This window comes from Lactuca sativa, chromosome 5, assembly GCF_002870075.4.
Source record: "Lactuca sativa cultivar Salinas chromosome 5, Lsat_Salinas_v11, whole genome shotgun sequence".
Lineage (NCBI taxonomy): Eukaryota > Viridiplantae > Streptophyta > Magnoliopsida > Asterales > Asteraceae > Lactuca > Lactuca sativa.
In genome coordinates this window covers 253,528,440-253,552,485 of record NC_056627.2, presented here as the reverse complement: position 1 = coordinate 253,552,485, position 24,046 = coordinate 253,528,440, and the positions used below count along the sequence as shown (strand labels likewise).

The 24,046-nt window shown below is 37.9% G+C and overlaps 1 protein-coding gene across 1 annotated transcript; it reads right to left on the bottom strand.

Annotated features, from left to right (window-relative positions):
- Nucleotides 1-18,555: 18,555 nt before the first annotated feature.
- Nucleotides 18,556-19,182, bottom strand: LOC111899570 (uncharacterized). Its single transcript, XM_023895410.1, has one exon. The coding sequence runs from the start codon at nt 19,180-19,182 to the stop codon at nt 18,556-18,558; it is 627 nt and encodes a 208-aa protein (XP_023751178.1).
- Between the last annotated feature and the right edge of the window lie 4,864 nt (nt 19,183-24,046).

The window sequence follows — 24,046 nt, the reverse complement described above, 5'->3', positions numbered from 1 at the left end:
AAATGGATCTTTGTCAATATTTAATGATCTAACAACCATTGGGGTGCTTAAAGTATTGGCATTGGCCATACTAAAACATTTCAAGACTCTTTCTATATAGTTTAATTGATGTACAAGTATTATGTTAGGCATATGCTCAATCTGCAAACCAAGACAATATTTCATTTTACCAAGATCTTTCATCTCGAATTCTTTCTTTAAAAGTTCAATCGCTTCTAAAATTTATTTATTCGTTCCAATGATGTTTAGATCATCAACGTAGACCGCTATAATCACATACCTAGATGTTGTTTTCTTAATAAATACACATGGACAAATAGTGCTATTTTTTATAACCTTTACTTGTCAAATATTCACTTAAATGATTGTACCACATGCGTCCAGATTGCTTTAACCCATACAAAAATCTTTGCAATTTTATAGAATACATTTCTCTAGATTTTGCATGTAATGCTTTAGACATTTTAAATCCTTAAGGGATTTTCATATACATATCACTATCAATTGATCCATATAAATAAGCTGTAACAACATCAATAAAACGCATCTCTAAATTTTTAGAGAATGCCAATATTATTAAATATATAAAAGTGGTTGCATCCATAACCAGTGAATAAGTCTCCTCATAATCGTTTTCGGGTCTTTGAGAGAAACCTCGAGCCACAAGCCGAGCCTTGTATCTTACTGTAACACCCAAATTTTCAAATAATTTTTCACATTTATAAAAACACATTTTCATTCATAATTGTCATAAAAACATCATTGTATCACATAATCAATTCATAACATCACATCCCAAGATCAAAATATGTAAAAGCTCCTTGAGTGTGTACTGATCAAACCGGCGCCTTCCCGCGATCCTCACTGGTACCTGAAACACATAACACAACACTGTTAAGCACAATTGCTTAGTGAGTTCCCCAAAATACCACATGCAACACATATTAGTCACTCGAGGCTATAACTCTGTTTGACCCTCTGGTCAATGTGTCTCAGTGGGTACATTCTGGTCCCATAACTTTGGTGGGCCCTCTGGCCCTAACTTTGTGGGCCTTACGGTCCAAACTCTGAAAACTCTATAACATGCATAGCACAAAACACATAGAAATCTCATCATGCACAAACATACAAATACTCTATCACATAACTCTAATTACCACTCTAGGTAAGGTATAGTGAAAAGACTCGCCTCGGGTAACTCGGTAAAATCTCGAACTCTATAAAAATCCGATCTAGCCTCCGCCTAATCATATGAAATAAACACTCTAAATCAATGCATCCCTTAAGGCTAGGCTATTCCCTCTCTTAGTACTCTCAGAAGGGTAAAAGACCATTTTACCCCTATCATGGCCCTAAGACCCAAAATTGACCAAACCCTAAAAGTCAACAAAAGTCAGCTCCCCGGGTTACGCTGCGCATACCAAACATGTACGCTGGGCGTACCCGGTGTCTTCACAGAAAACGGGGTGCGCGCGTGCGTACTGGGAGTACGCCTTGCGTAACTCCCAGTTCTAGACTCTAAGCATTTTGGGGTCTTAATCAGTTAACACCCACGTCCAACTTCTAGATCTGACCATTTATAACCCTCTTAATCCATAAAGTTGGTGACTTAAAGCCTTTGCATGGCTGGACAAATCACTAACACCCATAATATTCCATTTCCTAACACTAGAAAGCTCAATACTCAAGCATGACCTCATATCAATGACCAAGATGGAAACTTTATGGATCTATAACACAAATACCACTGAAATGGGACAGATCTATGTCCATGGAGCACATTACACTCATAAAGTCTCCACCTTTGGGACTTTTAACCCTAGAATGGCCCACGCAACATCAAACGAAAATGAAGAGGAAAGTTTTGAACTTTATACCTCTAGATGCACCTCCTTCCTCTGTAGATCTCAGATCCAAACTTGCACTTCAAGCTCTAGCCTCCACAAGCTCCTCTCCTTCTTCTTCACTAACACACCAAGACACTTTTAGCTCCAAAACACTCACTCTCAAGCTAAGGAAGATGGGAGGCTCTCTTAGGGTTCCACTCACTGATATGGAGGCTGAGAAATGAGCCTTAGCATCCATTATATAGTGCACAAGTCAAATATTAGGGTTTGCGTCTGGACCCATTACGCCCAGCGTAACCCTGGGTACGTACAGTGTACCCAAGAGTCTACATGTCCTAATTAAGCGCATGAGTACGCGCAACGTACTCCCCAGTACGCCCAGCGTACTCATTTGCTACAAGAACTCTTTCAAGGGACCACTTTTGACAACTTAACAAAATGGAAAGATATAATAGCTTTACTTGGATTTTGGGATGTTACAATTCTCCCCCACTAGAACCAGACTTCGCCCTCGAAGTCTCATGCCGAAAATAACTCCGGATGCTGCTCCCCCATCTCTAACTCCGTCTCCCAAGTCAACTCGGACCCCTTCCGATGCTGCCACTGGACCTGAACCAGAGACACCTCCTTGTTCCTCAAAACCTTCACCTTCCGGTCCAAGATCACGATCGGTCTCTCGACATAATTCAGCCCTGAGTCCACCTGGATATCCTCTAGCGGCACTACCGCCGACTCGTCAACTATACACTTCCTCAATTGGGACACATGGAATGTATCATGAATCTGGCTCAACTCTGCAGGTAGCTCCAATCGATATGCTACCCTGCCCACCCTCACGATCACCTTGAATGGCTCAATGTACCAGGGCCCCAACTTGCCCCTTTTCCTGAATCGGATCACTCCTTTCCAAGGAGACACCTTCAGAAGCACAAAATCTCTGACCTGAAACTCGATCTTGGATCGTCGCCTATCCGTGTAACTCTTCTGGCGACTCTGAGCTGTCAACAATCTCTATTTTATTTGTTGTATCTACTCTTTCGTCTGAAGTACTAGCTCAGTGCTACCCAACACTTGTTTCCTGACCTCTCCCCAGTATATGGGAGTCCGACACCTCCGTCCATACAATAACTCGAAGGGAGGCATACCAATACTCGAATGGTGGCTGTTATTATAAGAAAACTCATCCAAAGGAAGATACGTGTCCCAACTCCCTCCAAAGTCCAACAAACATTCCTGAAGCATGTCCTCGAGTGTCTGAATTGTCCGCTCACTCTGTCCGTCCGTCTGCGGGTGGTAAGCGATACTGAAATGCAGCCTAGTACCTAACTCCTCATGGAACTTCTTCCAGAACCTGGAAGTGAAACGTACATCTCGATCTAACACAATCGAGATCGGTATGCCATACCGTGATACCACCTCCCTCACATACACCTCTGCCAGCCTCTCTGCAGAAAAGCTCTCACTGATAGGAAGAAAATGAGCGCTCTTTGTTAATTAGTCGATAATCACCCAAATTGCATCAACACCTCTCGCAGTCCTCGGCAATTTGGTGATGAAATCCATGGAAATTTGTTCCCACTTCCACTGTAGAACCTCAAGCGGCTACAAATTTCCATATGGACACTGGTGCTCGGCCTTAACCCTGCGACAGGTCAAGCACCTCTCTACAAACCACGCCACATCCCTCTTCATACAGGGCCACCAATAGTCTCTTTTCAAGTCCAAATACATCTTAGTGGCCCCGGGATGGATCGAAAACCTCGACCTATGCGCCTCCTCCATCAAAATGGTATGTGCCCCACCCTCAAATGGCACCCAAATCTGACCCTGGAAGGTCTTAAGCCCCCGACTATCAACAATGAACTCAAACATTTGCCCGATCAGCCACTCTCGCTTGTGGTTTTCCGGTCTCATGGCCTCTACATGGGCCTCCCGAATGGTGTGCAACATCAGGGTCATCACTGTCAACCTCAAACAAGCATCTCACAATGGGGCACTCTCTGTCCTACGAGTCAAGGCATCGGATACCTCGTTAGCCTTGCCTGGGTGGTACAGGATCTCACACTCATAATCCTTTACCACATCCAACCATCTCCTCAGGCGAATGTTCAGGTTGGGCTGATCCATTAGGTACTTCAAGCTCCTGTGGTCCGTATATATTGTACACCGAACCCCATACAGATAGTGACGCCAGATCTTGAGAACGAACACCACGACCCCCAACTCTAGATCGTGGGTAGGATACCTCTTCTCATGAGGCTTCAGCTTCCTCGATGCGTATGCTATCACATGCCCTGTCTGCATCAACACCATACACATTCCCGATATCGATGCGTCACAATATACCACAAAGTCCTCAATTCCCTCCAGAAGGGCTTGTACAGGAGCTTCACACAATCTCTGGCGAAGTGTCTCGAATGAGGCCTGCTGCTTTGGGCCCCAACTGAATGCTACACCCTTCCGAGTCAACCTGGTGAGAGGAACCGCAATCTGGGAGAAATCCTTGATAAACCTCCGATAATAGCCGGCCAACCCCAGAAAACTCCTGATCTCTGAGAGGGATCTCGGCACCTCCCAAATCATCACGGCCTCAGTCTTGCCCGGATCAACCAATATCCCGCTCTGGTTGACGAGATGTCCTAGAATCTGAACCTCTCGTAACCAGAAATCACACTTGGAGAATTTGGCGTAAAGCCTCTTCGATCTCAGAACCCCGAGGATCTCCCTCAAATGCTCCTCATGCTGCTCTCTAGACCTCGAATACACCAATATATCATCAATGAACACGATTACAGAACGATCCAACATTGGTCTGCACACCCTATTCATGAGATCCATGAATGTCGCCGGTGCATTGGTGAGCCCGAAAGGCATCACCACGAACTTGTAATGCCCATAACGAGTCCTGAATGTTGTCTTCTGAATATCCTCATCACACACCCTCATCTGATGATATCCAGACCTCAAATCAATCTTAGAGAACTAAGACGCTCCCTGTAACTGGTCGAACAAATCGTCGATCCTCGGTAAGGGGTAACAGTTCTTGACCGTCATCTTGTTCAACTCCCGGTAATCAATGCACATCCGGTGTGAACCATCCTTTTTCTTGACAAAAAGGATTGGCGCTCCCCACGGCGAGCTACTCGGCCGTATAAACCCCTTCCCCAGCAGCTCCTAAAACTGCAAGGATAACTCCTGCATCTCTGGAGGTGCAAGGCGATAGGGTGCCATGGCGATAGGCGCTGCCCCTGGAACCAAATCGATATGGAACTCCACCTGCCTCTCGGGAGGCACACCCGGCAACTCCTTGGGGAAAACATTCGGGAACTCACGCACTATAGGGACCTCATCGACCGACCTCGGTCTCTCCGCACCTACTCTCGTATCCATCACATAAGCCATAAACCCACTACAGCCCTGTTGTAGACTCTGCCTCGCTCTTGCAGCTGAACAAAATGCTGACCCAGAATGGGTACCCTTGCCATAAACTGTAAGAACTCCCCCACTAGGGTCTCGTATGGTCACCAGTTGTCGCTCGCAGTTGATAACTGCTCCAAATCTGCTCAACCAGTCCATGCCCACAATGACACAGACTCTACACACTCCCTCGTGATCCTTTCCGCACTTGCCACAAGTACGGTCCTTATGGTTCCCTGATCTCGAATTAGCAAGCTTGGCTCGCTTGGCTGCCAGCTGGGACTGAGCCAGTCGCTGATCCCTCCCCTGAGACTCGGCATCCTCTCTAACCTAAGCTCCAGCTCTATCTCCCTCTTCCGAGCATTTTCCTGAAGCTCGGCAAATGTTCGGTACTACGAGTTCGCCATGAACTCTCTTATGTCCCTCCTCAGAATACTCAACTATCGACTCATACGTGCCTGCTATGTAGACACGTGCTCAGGGCAGAACATCACCCTCTCATGGAACATCCTAGTGATCAAAGTAACAGACTTAGTGTTGGGTTTTGAGCATTCTAACACTTCCTAAGTGTACATGCAACCCTAAATACCTTGGATCTATGTTTTCTCTATTATACATGCAAATAAGAACTTCCAAGGTATTATCCTAATCTAGCATACAAAACAATGAATGTAACAAGATAGAATACATACCTCTTGATGTAGAAAGTCTTCATGAAGCTTGAGTGCTTAGTGCCCCAAGTGTGACACCTCAAATGGAATCACAATCATCAAAACACTTAGAATGATTTGAGAGAATTCTACACTCTTCAAAATCGGCTAGCCCTTTCTTCACACACACTAGTGGCCGATTTTTCTTCAATAATAAGATGCTTATATAGTTACACAATTAGGGTGAACTCTTAATTGTCATGGCTTTCCATTTCCTTGGATCCATGGGTACAAATACACCATGGAGCATCCATGGACCATCCTATGGGTTTTAGCCCAACTTGATTATCCATGGAGCATTAGCCCACTATACAAGTATGGATGATTTACACAATCAACCCATATATTTAATTAGTCTTCTTTTGATCACTTAATTAATCCTAGATTAATTATTGATCAATACTAATTAAATAATCTTATTATTCTTATTATTAATATACTAGAACTTATAATATATTAATAACCATAAGTGTCTTATTTCTCTCATTCAAGTGCATGATGGTATGCAACCCAAATGGACCATGCCGGGTCGGGTCAAGTCTTACCAATTATAGTTATGGACTTAGACATTAATCCAACAGTCTCCCACTTGGATAAGTCTAAAACTATTATTGTGTATGACTTCAGGAACCAACCGGCAATCGTAGCTCTCAAAAGCTTCTGTCGAACTCTGACCTTGTCGATGAACTCTGACCTTTGTCAATGACTTGTCCATTAGATAAGGGATCATATATTCCTCCATTCTAGATATCATATGGACTGAGACATGGATTATAATCATTCTCTCTGTCCATTTGTTGTTTCCCGATTTCTGATTTATGACGACTGACTAATTGAACAAATCAAATCAGTCCTGGCCCGGCCGAGCACTTCCATTTGTCATCATCAAATCATCGAGGGGCCCACAGATATCGCTTTTATCCCGAAGGTAAAAGGAACGGATAAACTTCGACTCATATGGCTTGTTCTACTACTTGTTGAATCATACACAAAGGCACGTTTTATAGCACAGAGTTACCAAATGCGGTTTCGTGCAATCAATGTACTATCAACTCATAGTAACAACTCATATCTCTAGGTTTGAAGAATATAAGATATTATCGTCTCATGATCACTCGTGATAAAATCCATGAAGTGATTCCAATGAGCGCGGGTTGAATCCAATACTCAGAACTTATGAGCACTCATGATTGTTGTAGCCTTGTCCAACACCTTAGACCTCTACAACCCATCATGACAGTCTTAATTCATATCTACTTCCAAAATATGACCGACTGTGGATGGTTTGAATAACTTAGTCATTCCGGAAGAATAACCTAGTTTATTCGGGAAGTCAAAACATGCAAAGTGAAACACAATAATAATTGAATCTAATATGGTATCAACCCTTTGAACATAAATAAAACACCTTTTATTTATCACCATATGATTACACATTATTCATTGTATACTGTTTCAGCTATCAACTTTATTCTTGAATTTAAAACAATAGTTGTCCCATGCTCCAAGCATGTACACTATGTTTTCTTAAACACTAGTCATGCCACACACCAAGTATGCATACTATGTTTGTCTATGATCTTTACTTTGTGAACTAGATCAATTGAACATAACTTCAATGATTCTCTTTTCACACTCCCAAATCCTTACTGCAAATGCAAGAATTCCAAATTCATGCCATTTACTGAAATCTGTTAGATTCTAAACTTATATGCATTGATCCTCTCGTAATGATTATGCACAAAGTCATAAAGACTTGGCAACAATCATTACAGAGTATTCCAAAGGAGATCAACTCCTTGGAAATATCCTTCTTGCATTAAGTTTCCTTAATCTTACACAGATTGAAAATTCTAACTTTGAAACATTTCCAGATTCCATTTTGACTATCACTTCTGAACAAGAGTTGCCTCCTTACAGATTATGTCAATATGGTCCTTCCAGAATTATCACTATACTTCCAACTGTCCTTGAGCAACCAATCTTTGGTAAACCTTAGATTGTTCTCGACAATTGTTTAATCCTTTTAGTCATATCCAGTTCTAAACCTTTTTCCCTTCTTAATGCCCCAGGCATTTGGAAAATTTTAGAACGGATGAATATAGCACATGTAATCGATCCTATATCCGAAGCATATGGGACACGATTCATGATGTCTCACATAAAGACTAAACCAGTCTTTTGCTATAATATTTCCATTTCAATTTGCCAAGTTCTCATAATTCAGATTATGAAAAGGGATGCCGTAATCATAATCGAATTTTAGAACGCAAATAATGGACCCGTATACAGAATTTCCTTATGTTGAGCCATTCCAACATGAAATTCATATATATCCTTGACTAAATGATTAAAACCTCACGATCTAAGCTTATAGATTTGAGATGAAGCATAATTTCCTCTCCCTTAATCATAGCAAAACAACTTTTTCCCAATTGAAACTTTTGTTTTCTATAATTAACATTGCTGACTTGCAATACTTATCATAATTATCATGCTCCCACTAACATGATGATTATTAGCACAACACTTATGCTCCCACTAGCTTTGACATGTACTCAGAAATCAGCTGGACAGTCTGAAATTTAGATTCATACACCCTTTCCGTAGATAGCTCACCTGTGTGTCTAAGCAATTTCAAGAACCATGAAAAGGGATACCGTAATCATGGTCTCAATTGCTTAGGCATTTGCCATTTCTCACAAGTCCATGTTAGTGTGCCGGTTAACCACACGCGCTCCACTAACGACTTTTGAAAATGCAAATGACACAATTGATATCTTCGTAAAATCTACTTAGTGAAAGCGTTTCCTCACCATCATTTTCATGAATCGGAGAGAAACCTTATGACACTTAGATTTATATGGTGTATGAGTTCCTACCCATATGAATTTGTCAAACCATAATCACAAGACAAAGATAATGACAAATCCAAAACCATATGGACTGAACTCAATCTTAACTTCTTGCCACCTGGCAGCTCAAGGGCCTGCCATTGCTTCCAAGTTGTTATGCAACAAACTGAGAACTCTAAGAACTCATATGCAAAGCCAACTTTAACTGGAATGGGCACAGATATGTCAACACGATAGGTTATAAACCTCAAGTCGTGTGCTAGTGAAGAACTTGAGGTTTTATTCTTGATTATTTCTTGAGACTTTCAAGACCTTTAAGACTCCCACTGTCCTCTTGACATATAAGACTCCCTTGTCAAACATCCAAGAGATAGTGCGGATTCTAATCAAGAAAAACACTTTACCCAATTGGCCTAAGTTGGTCTTTGTTTTATCCAAAACATCACAACTTACCAATTTCAAATGTACAAGAGTAGAAAACTTTTACTCTTACATTTGACAAGTGTTTTAAACCTTCTTTTGAGACATGTCACTCAAGTTACAATCTTGGAGTATGACTCTAAGACTTGTATTGGAACGAAGTATGACTCATCTTCTTGATTTAACCATTTCAACAATTCAAGTTCCTCTTCTTAGTCATAAGAATGCACTAAGATTTCCTTAGAGAACTAATTTTGATATGGTTTCTTAATCATTAAGATGATCACAAAACTGATACTAAAGTACTCTCCCATCTTTTCAGATTTGAGAAACTTTTATCCTTCTGCCTAATTTGATTCTTCTTATTCGCTCTGCCTTACTTTGGAACCTTTTTTCCAATGTCTCAGAGTTACACTTAAGCTTGTAAGTATAATCATATTTACTGAGCTTTAGTAAACTATGACGAATAGTCTTATCAAACTTTTGTGGTGGACTAAATCAGTGAACAAGACTATGTACTCGATCCCTTAGTCCATTACTTGACTCACACATCCATGTGAATAAGTAATTAATCTTAATTTTTCCAAAACTTGAAAGTTCTCATTCATCATGCTATACAACTTGCATGATTCCAAGTTCCGGTCCACTTGAAACTTGGGTGATGAGAATCTTTCCTTATTTGGTAAATTTAGACATTACCACAAATGAAAGAATCAATTTCATATTTCCACTCTTGCTCTTAATGGAATCATATAAGCAACAATTTTTCCTCAAATGCCATTGTAAGGATATTTTAAAATAAATAAAATAAAAAATTTTCTTTTATTTTAAAACTTTGCGGAAAAACTTATCCTTACAATCCATATGAAAACTTGTTGTTATCTATTCCTTAAGCAATATCTCATAACTCCTAAGAAGTAGCTCAAGAATCCGATCTTCAAACTACGCGATAGAAATCCATCTACGCCATCAGATTCAGCATATTCTTTCTTTAAGTTTCTTCACTTTTCTTTCATTCTTAAAACATCACCATGTGACCCAGTCACATCATGTATCAAGAATCTCAGAATAGAAACTTAACAGAGTTAGATAGTGGACTTTACCTGAAGTAGAGTCAAACTTATTGACTTTAACATCCTTAGGTAAATTTTGGCAGCTTCGCAACCAATGCCCCTTTCTTTGGCAATATAAACATATGGACCCTTTGATAAAGACACACAGGACTATCACAGACTTAGCTTTTCTCTTTACCATTTGGTCAACCGAATTGACTATGGCCGATCCCTTTCCATTGGGAAGAGAATGCTTTACTGGATTTCCTGTGTCACTATTGTCAATGTCCATCAAGTATTAAGGAAGTTGATCTTAACAAATAGATAAGATCATTAAGGGTCTTGTCATAGTCTATTTCATAGGTGTCCCAAAGGAACTCACTATGTGACTTAGAAAGTGATTGAACCACCAACTTTCTCAAGACTTTGACACCCAACTCTCCCGGCTTGTCAATATGTGACTACATCTCCAAGATGTGCTCACACCTAGACCTTGCCTTGCCAATAGGGCTTGAGTGACCTTAAACTTTTCAAGAACTTGTGGGTTAGGGAGAATAATTGGAGGAGGAGAAAGAAGTATGATTTCCAAAGGACATCATCTTCATTTAGGAAACCTTGTTTCACTAGATTTGGGAAGATCATAGGTGTCTATTACATACATCTTTTGGGAGATATTCAAGATAGTTGATTTAAAGTCCTTAATATGACACCCAATATGAAATATTAAGGCTAGGACCCAACAAACTATTTTATAACTTAGAAGAGGTATGCCGTAATCCAAGCTATAAAATATTTGAAGGTAGGTGAATGACGATTCACCAATTTCCACCAAGATAAACGAAATGAATTATTAGGTTTTAATTGGTTTTGAAACTCCTAGATCTTTGAGATTCATTGAACTTTTCAAAGGCATGTTTCAATCTCGAGTGTGCCCTTCAGGTTTTGTGACTGGGATGCCGAGGATCACAAAACAAGGTGTGAAGTAACCATGCAAATCACTTGGTACCCTTAATAAATTACCCCTCAATCGATGTGCCGGTTAACCACACACGCTCCATCGATACTATGATAAATATTAAGTCACCCTTTACCTACCTTGTTAAGTCCAAGTTAGTGTGCCGGTTAACCACACACGCTCCACTAACGACTTAGACAAAGTGTAAAGTGTAATTTCATGGGTTAGCACCTTATTCACATTTTTCCTAAGTAACTAAGATTGGGTATTATTAAGAGTTTAGTTACTTAGTATTATCATTAATACTTTTAATGAAGGGAGAATTCTAGTCCTGTCAAACCCGTTCGACTAACGACCCTCTACCAGTCAAGCAAGCGGTGGGTGAGAGTGGACACCCATTAAGTTGCCATTTTATAGGCAACAACCTTATACCCACCTTATAGACCGGCTTCGTGAATGAGGCGTACTAGCGGTAAGACTGACTTTACTCTTATACATATATATATTATTAACTTATAATATTATAAAGTATAAGGGTTGAATTTTAACTTTTAAAATTCTAAGGGCTAACTTGGAATTAAAGTATTCATTAGAGAAAACTTTACAAATTCCAAAACTTGAGGGCAAGTTTTGAAACTATTCAAAACTAATTAATTCCATAACTTATGTGTTTAAAGTAGTTTTAATCCAAAAACTCTTCAAGTTCCATAACTTGAGGACAAGTTATGAAAGACTTTAAACTAATAAAAGAATTAACTTTTCTTTATTTTATAACTTATGGATTTAATTATGGTTACATATTTTTCTTTAATGAAGTGACTCTTGAACTTCCATAACTTGAGGACAAGTTATGGAGTCATAAAAAAAATTATTCAATGACACAAGACTCTTCATTTTGTAACCATTGCCAACTTTATGAGTTTTAAGATTCATAAATGTGACTTTTAAGTTACATAAACACATTTTATGAACTTCTTTTAGATTAATTTGGATTAAAACCAACTATCACATAATTTTCATCATTAATCTAAATTCACTCATAAAACAAGATAACAAAAAACTTTTGGTGATCCGTAACTTATTCTTAAGTTATGGAATCCTTTAAAACATTAACACCAAATTTTGTAACTCCAAAAAAAAACTTTAAATCAATTTTTTTTTAAAACCTTTTCAAATCCATAACTTATGGAGGTTTCAAAAAAAATAAAACTTTTTAGATCAAACTTTTAAAACTAATAAAATAATCATATTATTTTATCTTTTATTAAATTTGACCTAATTCAACTCATAAAGCAAATTATTCAAATTTTACAAATAATTAGTTTTTCACAAGAACAAGTAATTATTTTAAAATTTGACAAACTTCATGTTTTTTTTTCTTTTTTTTTTTTCAACTTTGAAAATAAAATATTTGCATCAATATAACAGAAAACAACCCGTGGCTCTGATACCACTGTTGGGTTTTGAGCATTCTAACACTTCCTAAGTGTACATGCAACCCTAAATACCTTGGATCTATGTTTTCTCTATTATACATGCAAATAAGAACTTCCAAGGTATTATCCTAATCTAGCATACAAAACAATGAATGTAACAAGATAGAATACATACCTCTTGATGTAGAAAGTCTTCATGAAGCTTGAGTGCTTAGTGCCCCAAGTGTGACACCTCAAATGGAATCACAATCATCAAAACACTTAGAATGATTTGAGAGAATTCTACACTCTTCAAAATCGGCTAGCCCTTTCTTCACACACACTAGTGGCCGATTTTTCCTCAATAATAAGATGCTTATATAGTTACACAATTAGGGTGAACTCTTAATTGTCATGGCTTTCCATTTCCTTGGATCCATGGGTACAAATACACCATGGAGAATCCATGGACCATCCATGGACCATCCTATGGGTTTTAGCCCAACTTGATTATCCATGGAGCATTAGCCCACTATACAAGTATGGATGATTTACACAATCAACCCATATATTTAATTAGTCTTCTTTTGATCACTTAATTAATCCTAGATTAATTCTTGATCAATACTAATTAAATAATCTTATTATTCTTATTATTAATATACTAGAACTTATAATATATTAATAACCATAAGTGTCTTATTTCTCTCATTCAAGTGCATGATGGTATGCAACCCAAATGGACCATGCCGGGTCGGGTCAAGTCTTACCAATTATAGTTATGGACTTAGACATTAATCCAACACTTAGTACCCTGCTTGAGGGTGGGGTCAGAAACTCCTGGGCCAAACGCTCCCTTTCCACCGGGGGAACGTACTTATCACGAAACATAGCGGTGAACCTCTCCCAGGTCACTGCGGCAAGCTCAGCAGACAAAAAGTGTGCGGTCACAAACTTCCACCAGTCCTTCGCTACCAAGCGAAGCTGGTTCAGCGCGAACTGGACTCTCAAATGCTCTGGACATGAACACGTATAGAAACATCCCTCAATATCATAAACCCATCTCATCGCAGCAATTGGATCCTGTGTCCCATCAAAATCGGTGGCTTCGTGTTGTTGAACTCCCGGAACAAGAACAAATCACCACCCTGAGGTCTGGCAGCAGGAACAACTGCGGTAGCTGCAGCGGCTACAGCCTCAGTAACTGCTGCGTATCTCTCATCAAAAGTCTCAATCAACGTGGTCTTAATAGACCCGAACATCTCTGGAATCTCTGCACGGGTAGCCGCAACCACCTCCTCATGGATTATCTGGCGGAGCTCCTCATCACTCACCCCGTTGGTCTCTGGTCTATGGCGTGTCCCAACCATGATGTCTCTGAAATACAACATGAGAATATCAGAGATTCGCTCGAGCATACTCGCACTCGATAACTCAACCCTACTCGTTCCCTGGTACCCCAAGGATTCTTACTTGGGTTGCGCACTTCTCCGGTGTCTTCAGTAGTACGGGCCCAATACTACCGTCCACACCGCATCAGTATTCATCCCAAGTCCTCCTCCTAGGTCCCAATTCCCAAGTACTTTACTCTCTCTATGCACAGTCTACCCTGTAGCAGATCTCTCATAAGCTCCTCGCTGCCATCAATTCACTCTCAAGCATCTCCTAGCAGCAAAATCCCTAGGCTAAGGCGTCACAATTCATGCCACTCTAGCCCTAATAAGAATACCTAGCCTACTCTAGCATGCATATCATATCATAACATATCGCATAAATCATAATGTAAGGGTATTTTGGTTAATCACCGTTCGAGCACTGGCTGATCGTACACACGACTCTACTCTGCTCTTTCAAAAACCTTTTTCTCTTGATAAAATTTTGTGAATTTTATTTTGAAAATCTCTCAAATCCTTAGTTTGAGTTCAGATATGCCCGAAGGTGCACCCGAGTCCCTCAAACCAAGACTCTGATACCAACTTGTAATACCCAAATTTTCAAATAGTTTTTCACATTTATAAAAACACATTTTCATTCATAATTGTCATAAAAACATCATTGTATCACATAATCAATTCATAACATCACATCCCAAGATCAAAATATGTAAAAGCTCCTCGAGTGTGTACTAATCAAACCGGCGCCTTCCTGCGATCCCCACTGGTACCTGAAACACATAACACAACACTGTTAAGCACAATTGCTTAGTGAGTTCCCCAAAATACCACATGCAACACATATTAGCCACTTGAGGCTATAACTCTGTTTGACCCTCTGGTCAATGTGTCTCAGTGGGACCTTCTGGTCCCATAACTCTGGTCGGCCCTCTAGCCTTAACTCTGTGGGCCTTACGGTCCAAAGTGTGAAAACTCTGTAACATACATAGCACAAAACACATAGAAATCTCATCATGCACAAACATACAAATACTCTATCACATAACTCTAATTACCACTCTAGGTAAGGTATAGTGAAAAGACTCACCTCGGGTAACTCGGTAAAATCTCAAACTCTGTAATAATCGGATCTAGCCTCCGCCTAATCATATGAAATAAACACTCTAAATCAATACATCCCTTAAGGCTAGGCTATTCCCTCTCTTAGTACTCTCAGAAGGGTAAAAGACCATTTTACCTCTCTCATGGCCCTAAGACCAAAAATTGACCAAACCCTAAAAGTCAACAAAAGTCAGCTCCTCGGGTTACGCTGCGCATACCAAACATGTACGCTGGGCGTACCCGGTGTCTTCACAGAAAACGGGGTGCGCAACCCCTTATGCCGCGCGTACTGGGATTACGCCCTACGTAACTCCCAGTTCCAGACTCTAAGCATTTTGGGGTCTTAATCAGTTAAGACCCACGTCCAACTTCTAGATCTGACCATTTATAACCCTCTTAATCCATAAAGTTGGAGACTTTAAGCCTTTGCATGGCTGGACAAGTCACTAACACCCATAATATTCTATTTCATAACACTAGAAAACTCAATACTCAAGCATGATCTAATATCAACGACCAAGATGGGAACTTTATGGATCTATAACACAAATACCACTGAAATGGGACAGATCTATGTCCATGGAGCACATTACGCTCATAAAGTCTCCACCTTTGGGACTTTTAACCCTAGAATAGCCCACGCAACATCAAACCAAAATGAAGAGGAAAGTTTTGAACTTTATACCTCCAGATGCACCTCCTTCCTCTGTAGATCTCAGATCCAAACTTACACTGCAAGCTCTTGCCTCCACAAGCTCCTCTCCTTCTTCTTCACTAACACACCAAGGCACTTTTAGCTCCAAAACAATCACTCTCAAGCTAAGTACAATGGGAGTCTCTCTTAGAGTTTCACTCACAGATATGGAGGCTGAGAAATGAGCCTTAACATCCATTATATAGTGCACAAGTCAAATTTTAGGGTTTGCATCTGGACCCATTACGCCTAGCGTAACCCTGGGTACGCCCAGCGTACTCAAGCGAGTCTGCGTCCAAATTAAGCGCATGAGTACGCGCAACGTACTCCCTAGCACGCCCAACGTACTCATTTTCTACAAGAACTCTTTCAAGGGACCACTTTTGACAACTTGACAGAATGGAAGGATATAATAGCTTTACCTGGATTTTTGGTTGTTACACTTACACTTTTGTCTTTCTCATTTCTTTTTCTTACGAAGATCCATCTATAACCTAATGGCTTCATAATTCTAGGTGTGAGGATAATAGCCCTAAAAACCTTTCTCTTTCCAAGATAATTTAATTCAACTTGCATAGTTTCCTTCCATTTAGCTCAATCATTTCTTCGTTGACATTCAATGATAGATTGTGGTTCGAGATCATCATTCATTATATCAGATGCAACTGAATAAGAAAATATTGCACTTATATTATCAGTTTCATTTTGGTCACATATTCTATTTTTTTGACCATAATTTAGTGCAACATCTTTCTTTCCCGGGGGAATTTTGATATTTTGTGTTTCTCCAAGAACACTTTCCTCATGATCTAGTTCATTTTACACTCCTCTTCTTTTTCGTGGTTCCTTATCCTTAGAACCAAATGCTCTTTCACGCTATAGGCGTGTTTTAGACTCTTGAGTGACTTTATCATCAGATTGTCCATATGGAATTTCAATTCGAGCTGGAATATTGACAACTGGTATATATGATTTAGTCACCCTTTTCGTGTTAGTAAATGCATCAGGAAAATGATTTTCCATTTCTTAGAAATGCATTATCTTTTGAACTTCCATTTCACATTACTTTATGCGAGGGTCAAGATTTGATAAAGAAGGCTCATGCCATGAAACATCCTTTTCTATGATCTTCTTTTCTCCCCCCTAATGATGGGAAATTTGTCTCATCAAATTTGTAATCATCTAGGCGTTGTGTAAAAACATCACTTGTTAAAGGTTTAAGATATATTATAATAGAGACTGACTCATAACCAACATATATTCTCAACCTTCTTTGAGGACCCATTTTTGTCCATTGTGGTGGTGCAATGGGAACATATAATGCACACCAAAAAAATTCTCAATTGGGATATATTTGGCTCTTGACCAAAAGCAAGTTGTAAGGGATAATATATATGATATGAACTTGGTCTCATGCGTATCAATGATCCAACATGTAAGATTGCATGGCCCCAAACAGAAACAAGAAGTTTGATTCTCATTATCAATGGTCTAGCTATTAGTTGGAGACGTTTAATCAGTGATTCGGCTAAACCATTTTGTGTGTGTACATGAGCAACTAGATGCTCAACGACAATTCCTACAGACATACAATAGTCATTAAATGCTTGTGAAGTAAATTCACCAGCATTATCAAGCCTCACTATTTTGATAGTATAATCAGGGAAATGTGCCCTTAATTTAATAATTTGGGCAATAAACTTTGTAAATGCCACATTACGAGTTGATAATAGGAAAAAATGAGACCATTTGCTGGATGCATCTATTAGGACCATAAAGTATCTAAATGGTCCAGATGGTGGATGAATTGGTCCACATATATCACCTTGAATTCTTTCGAGAAATCTAGGTGACTCCCTTTCAAGTTTCATTGGGGAATGTAATATAATTAACATTCCAAGGGAACAAGATGTACATGGTCTTATGCTACTGGACTAAGGGAACTTCTGGTCCTTCAATGGGTGCCCATGCGTATTCTCAATTATCCTTCGCATCATTGTTAATCTTCGGTGGCCCAACCTATCATGCCATAAACTGAATGCCCTAGGATCACATTGTTTTTATTTGACTACCATATTTGATTCAATCATATATATATATATATATATATATATATATATATATATATATATATATATATATATATATATATATATATATATATATAATGCAAACCGGAATCAAGTGTTGGTAGTTTATCAAGCACACGGTTTTTATCTATAATATACATATACTTCTTATTTTCAGTGGTCACAGTTTTTGTGTCATATCCTGTGAAATATATGTGATTGAAACTTAGTAAGTTTCTATTAGACTTTGGAGAAAATAAGGAATTTTCTATACAAAACTTCGTACCATTTGGTAATATAAATTGGGTGTTTCCAGTCCTCTTTATCAAGTCTGTAGGACCTGATATTGTATGTATAACTGTTTTTGTTGGCACTAATTTTGAAAAATATTTCTTTGATTTCAAAATAGTATGCGTACTAGCAGTATCTGCTATGCAAAGATCTCCAACCTTTTCTTGGTTTTGTGTTGCGGTTGGACTCATATTAAACTTCACATATGAAAGAAATAATAAGCCAATAAACATAATCACAGTAATTATTCTAAAGAAACTTCACAATGTAGGAAAGACATTATATGACAAACAAAGGAAGGAAAAACAATTTTACAAGAACAATAACATAAATTTTTAGTTTATGTCTTCCATGTCATTGCAGAAATCAGCAACAGTTAGCGGAGTGCATTCAACATTATCAATGAGGTTTACTTCTTTTCCTTTTCCTTTAATGGACTCTCGATAAAGTTGATAAAGATGTGCAGGTGTGTGGTAGGTCCTTGACAAATGGCCTGTGCTACCACATCTATAACATGAACCAAAAGATTTTTGTGATGTCCCAACATCATGCCTTGCTACTTTGGCCTTTTCTTGTGAATGGATATTGTTTCTTTGTAAATATTGGCAATTATTTCTTTTCTGGCCACGACCACGATTATTACCTTGTCCACGACCAAAATTATGGTTATGATTATGGCTTTGGTTTCGATTAAGATAGCCACGTCCTCGTCCTAGACCACAGCCACGTCCTCGTCCACATGTATAGTTTCGATAACCATCTGTATTTGTAGCATTTGCTTCAAGAAGTGCTACTGATATTGTTGGACGAAATTCATGGTTTTTCATTAAGAGCTCATTGTTTTGCTCTGCAACAAGTAAGCATGCATTCAATTCAGAATATTTTGTGAGCTTTTGCAACCGATATTGTTGCATCAAGGTAATGTTTGTTGCATGAAATGTGGAGTACGTTTTCTCCAACATATCTTCATTAGTAACGTCTTATCCACAATACTTGAGTTGTGAACATATTCTGAACAAATATGAGTTGTATTCATTTACTTTTTTGAAGTCTTGAAAACTTAGTGTTCTCCATTGATCTCTAGCATTTGGAAGTATAACTTCCTTTTGATGATCAAATCTTTCTTTCAAGAGACTCTAGAGAACACTTGGATTAGTAATATCAAGATACTCAAATCTAAATATTTCATCAATATGCTTACGAAAGGAAAATTGTGCTTTCTCCTTGTCTTGTGTCAAGCAATTATTAAATTCATGTATAGCATTTGAGATTCCCATGGACTCAAGATGCATTTTTACATCTATCATCCATGACACATAGTTTTTCCCACTAACTTCAAGTGCTGCAAACTCGAGCTTTGCAATGTTGGACATATTGTAACTATAAATTTAAAAAAAAATAACAAGATGAAAATTAAAATCCTTTTATTTCAATATGTATTGCACAAAACAGAAGCGGGAGAAGAATCATCACATACAAGACTAAGAAAGGATAAAATAAATCACGATAAAATACATTCGGCGTGAGATTGAAAAATAGGAAGCTAAGTGCTATAGTCATTATAGTTGCGAGAATTATAACCGGATGAATCATTTTGATCTTAATAACATTGAAAAGTGAGAGAATTTACACCCTTTTTGTAGAGAGAAATATGATAATGTTGTTATTTATTGTAAAAAAATAGTCGTTGTTTTTGTTGTTTATAATCGTTGCACATATATAGCCGTTGTGTGTTTATATATATATATATATATATATATATATATATATATATATATATATATATAGGCTTAGGTTATTCTATTCAAAATAATTATTGTGTTATTGTATGTATAAATGTGGGCCAATCAAATTTACTTATTTTAAGAAAGTGATTAATATATATTATTGAATTAAATATAATTGAAAATATCATCTTAATTAATTAAAAGGGTAATTTAGTAAATTAATATAGATTTAATAAAGGAAAATTGCATTTTTTAAGGGATCATAGATTTTATTAATTTTAAAAATCCGATTTTACGAATTATAATTCTTTTAATTCGGACATTCTGACAGAATATGTGTATGAGTATATTCAAAAATAAAAATATTCTTGAACCATAAATAATAAAAATATTCTTGAACCTAGTTCTTGACCATGAATTTAAATACTTCTTGTAGAATAACAAATTCTTGAACAATCAATTGAAGAATAAAAACAAGAAAATACATTATTTCTTATACCATATAGGTAACAATTGTTAAAAATTACATTTATTGTTAAAGAGTAAAACTAAAAAACAATCAAAACGGGAAAGAAAACATTAAAATCTAACAACGACTAATACATTCTAAAGGAATAATGTGGTCCGTTTCAATTTTGTGGTCTGTTCTTTAAGCATCAACTTTTGTGATTCCAACAGAATTGGAATTCGTCATTCCATTCTAACATAATTGGAATTCATGATTCCATTCCAATAGAATTGGAATCTCACCAATATCATCCATTGAATCATCTACATAAACATACTTGATACCTTTTTAGAATTCAACATTGTCAAGATCATGCACTGTCCACACAAATGAAGTGTTAAATCAGGGAAAAAATTCGAATGAAAAGCAAATTAATCATTTCCCGTCAAAAGAATAAAAAAAAAAAGACAAGCTATGGAGATGATCAAACCTTTGCAACAAGAACTTACGCTCCTTGAATTGACTCCTAGCTTTTACCATAATTGCCATTTGGTTTCTTGAATGCCTTTCAATTTGAGCTTCCAACCATATCAAGGGCTTCACCTGAGTGCTAAGTCGATATGTCGTCAGGTCAAATGCTCCATCAGGAGGCACAAATGATATTGTTCTGGTGGAATTTAATGTCATCCAAGTCAATGAAATGAAAAACTATATATATATATATATATATATATATATATATATATATATATATATATATATAATATGTGATATAAGATTTCAAATAAAATGAAAATTACTGGTGGAACTTAATGTCATCCAAGTCAATGGCTTTTCCTTTTGTAGTTCGTCCTTGTGCCTCCAATATTACTCTATCATTCAGTCCAAGGTTACACTCAGGCATACCAATGTAACAAGAATGAAATAAAGAAACCAAATTTGAAACTCACCTAGAAAATTAAACAAAAAAACAACAAATGAATAACTAAAATCAAGAACCCTAATTTGAACAAAGAAGATGGAGATGGTCGATGAAGTGACTAGTAGTGTTCACAAGGGATATATGGAACCTATAATTGGAGCAATACCAGAAAAAAAACTCTTTCAATATTTTCTTTTTCGCTCCTATAGCCGAGATCGACATGGTGTTGGGGCTTCTTAGGCTTGCTTTTTCATCAAGATAGGAGGGCTGGTGAGGCTTGATCGGAGGCAGTAGCCTCCGATTTCTTCTTTGGTTTTTCCAGCGAACAATAAAGATGATGAGAGAGAGAGAGTGTGTGTGTAACGCCTGTAGATCAGGGCTAGTCAATTTAGAGATGATAGGCGTCAAAAAATGACTTTTTGATGAAAGATTATTTAGAATGAATAATCCTAACTAAGTTATAGTATATGTTACAAGGTTTCCGTACATATAAAGAACGCCGAAATCCAAGTTATAACGAAGAAGTTATGACCTGTCGAAGTTTCGCGACAAAACCGATACGACACAGCGCGACGTAAAAAGTGAATTTACGTTAGAGCGATATTTAGCCTTATCAATCTAAATGAAAGTCGTAGGATACGTTAAACCGTGAGCGTACATAAAAAGAACGCCCAAATCTGACTTCATATGAGGAAGTTATGATTTTCTGAAGTTTCGACTTAGCAGTATGCAGCCTGAAATACTCGATTTGAGATCGAGCGGTTTTTAGCCGAAACAATCTAAACGAGGATCGAAGGTCTCGTTGTTGGTATCGAAGCGATAAAAATTTAGGCGAGAACGAACGTCAAACGAAGAAGTTATGAATTTATAACGAAAGTTTCTGTCCCGGCCTATTAATAACAAATAATAAAAATAAATTTAAAATTAGCCGACGAAGTCTAAACGAAAGTTGTGGAGCGTAGTCTCACCTTCGCGTGGATATAAAGAAAGTCGAAAACGGATTTCGTATGAAGAAGATATGAATTTCCGAAGTTTATTAGATAATTTGTATTTAAATTTAATTGGAAAATTCGGCATTATCCAAAGGGGAGTCACCGATCCGATCCGAAGTACGCCCCGCGTACACCGAGGATGTCGACACTCGCACTCGAGGACTTCGGATGACGAACGCCATGACGTTTCGAAGCAGTACGCCCCGCGTACTCCGAGGCTCCAGCCTCCTATAAATAGGATGCGAGGGCAGTCGGCTCCTTTGCTATTTTTCTCTCTTCTCTCTCCCGTTTTGCATCGTTTTGCGTGCCAGAAATACCTTGAAGCCCCGGTATTATTCTCGAGCCCCGAAGCAAGTCCCGAGATCCCGAAGATCCCGAGAAGTGCGGTTCCCGAGCCGAAGCTCTGCCCGCAAGAAGTTCGATTTTTTGTGGAGATCTTCCAGATATGCCGAAGAATACTACTTCTGCAAGTCGTAGTGCTGTCCGATCATCTTCTAATCAAGTGAGTGTATACTACCTTTCATAAACACGATAATAATACAAGTATGGTTTGAGTGTATTAAGTATATTGTTGTTTATATGTGTGAGTGTGTGGTTACTTTCTTCCAACGCATAATTATGAAGTATTTTATACGAAGTAAGTGTTATGTGTATAATTTTGTTGTTATGTGTGTGAATGTATATTCATTTTCTTCTATCTCATAGATCTGATTTATTCTCTATAAAATACGTGTTATGTGGGTGTGCCTCATCTGTTATGTGGAATAGGTATTGAATGAGAATGTTATACATGTTTTAAACTATATATATATATATATATATATATATATATATATATATATATATATATATATATATATATATATATTATATTCTTATCTACTAATATGTCGGGTAGAACATGGGTAGGTAGTTGATGTGTGATAAACAGATGAGAGGCCCCGATGTTGTTGTTGTTGATCTAGTTATTCAGCGAGTATGGATTAGACCAAGAGGTTAATTTTAGATCCGGGAGTATGGATCAGGTAAAGAGATAAAACTTGTTATTAGTCCGGGAGTATGGATTAAGACTAAGTTAATTGTCCCTAGTCCGGGAGTATGGATTGGGCACAGTTATTGATCCAGGAGTATGGATCAGATCAGGATTAGGGTATAGTTAATTGTCCTTATTCCGGGAGTATGGATTGGGTACAATTATTAATCCGGGAGTATGGATCAGATCAGGAGGTAGTTTTAGATCCGTGAGTATGGATCAGGTAGTTTTAGATCCGTGAGTAGGGATCAGGTAAAGAGGAAAAATATTTGATGCGAGAGTTTAGATCGTGTCATTGTGAGGATCGATGGGGTGGGTTAAGAGTTGCCTCTATATGGTGAAATTGTGCAAGTTTGAATGTTCTATATTTATAAATATATGATATAACATTGTGGGATGAAAACCCTATATGCTCATCAGGCTCCCAAGCCTGACCCACTCAGTTTTCTTTGTATCACAGGTATTAATACGAATACATATTTCACAGAGAGATTTAAAGGAGATATAAATCAATTGTGTAATTAAATATAAGTTCTGCTTATGCTTGTATGTCTGTATCGGAACATGACATCCCGAGGTTTTATTATTAAATGAAAATACATTCTCTTTGAGAAATGTTTTGATAAGTTATTATCATATCTTGTTTTGGGAACAAATTCCGCAACCGTATCTTTAAAAGATTACTCTGATTTTATAAAACAAAA

Excerpts from the sequence above, each read along its gene's own strand:
- LOC111899570 (XM_023895410.1), bottom strand. The coding sequence starts at position 19,182 with ATGTTGGAGAAAACGTACTCCACATTTCATGCAACAAACATTACCTTG.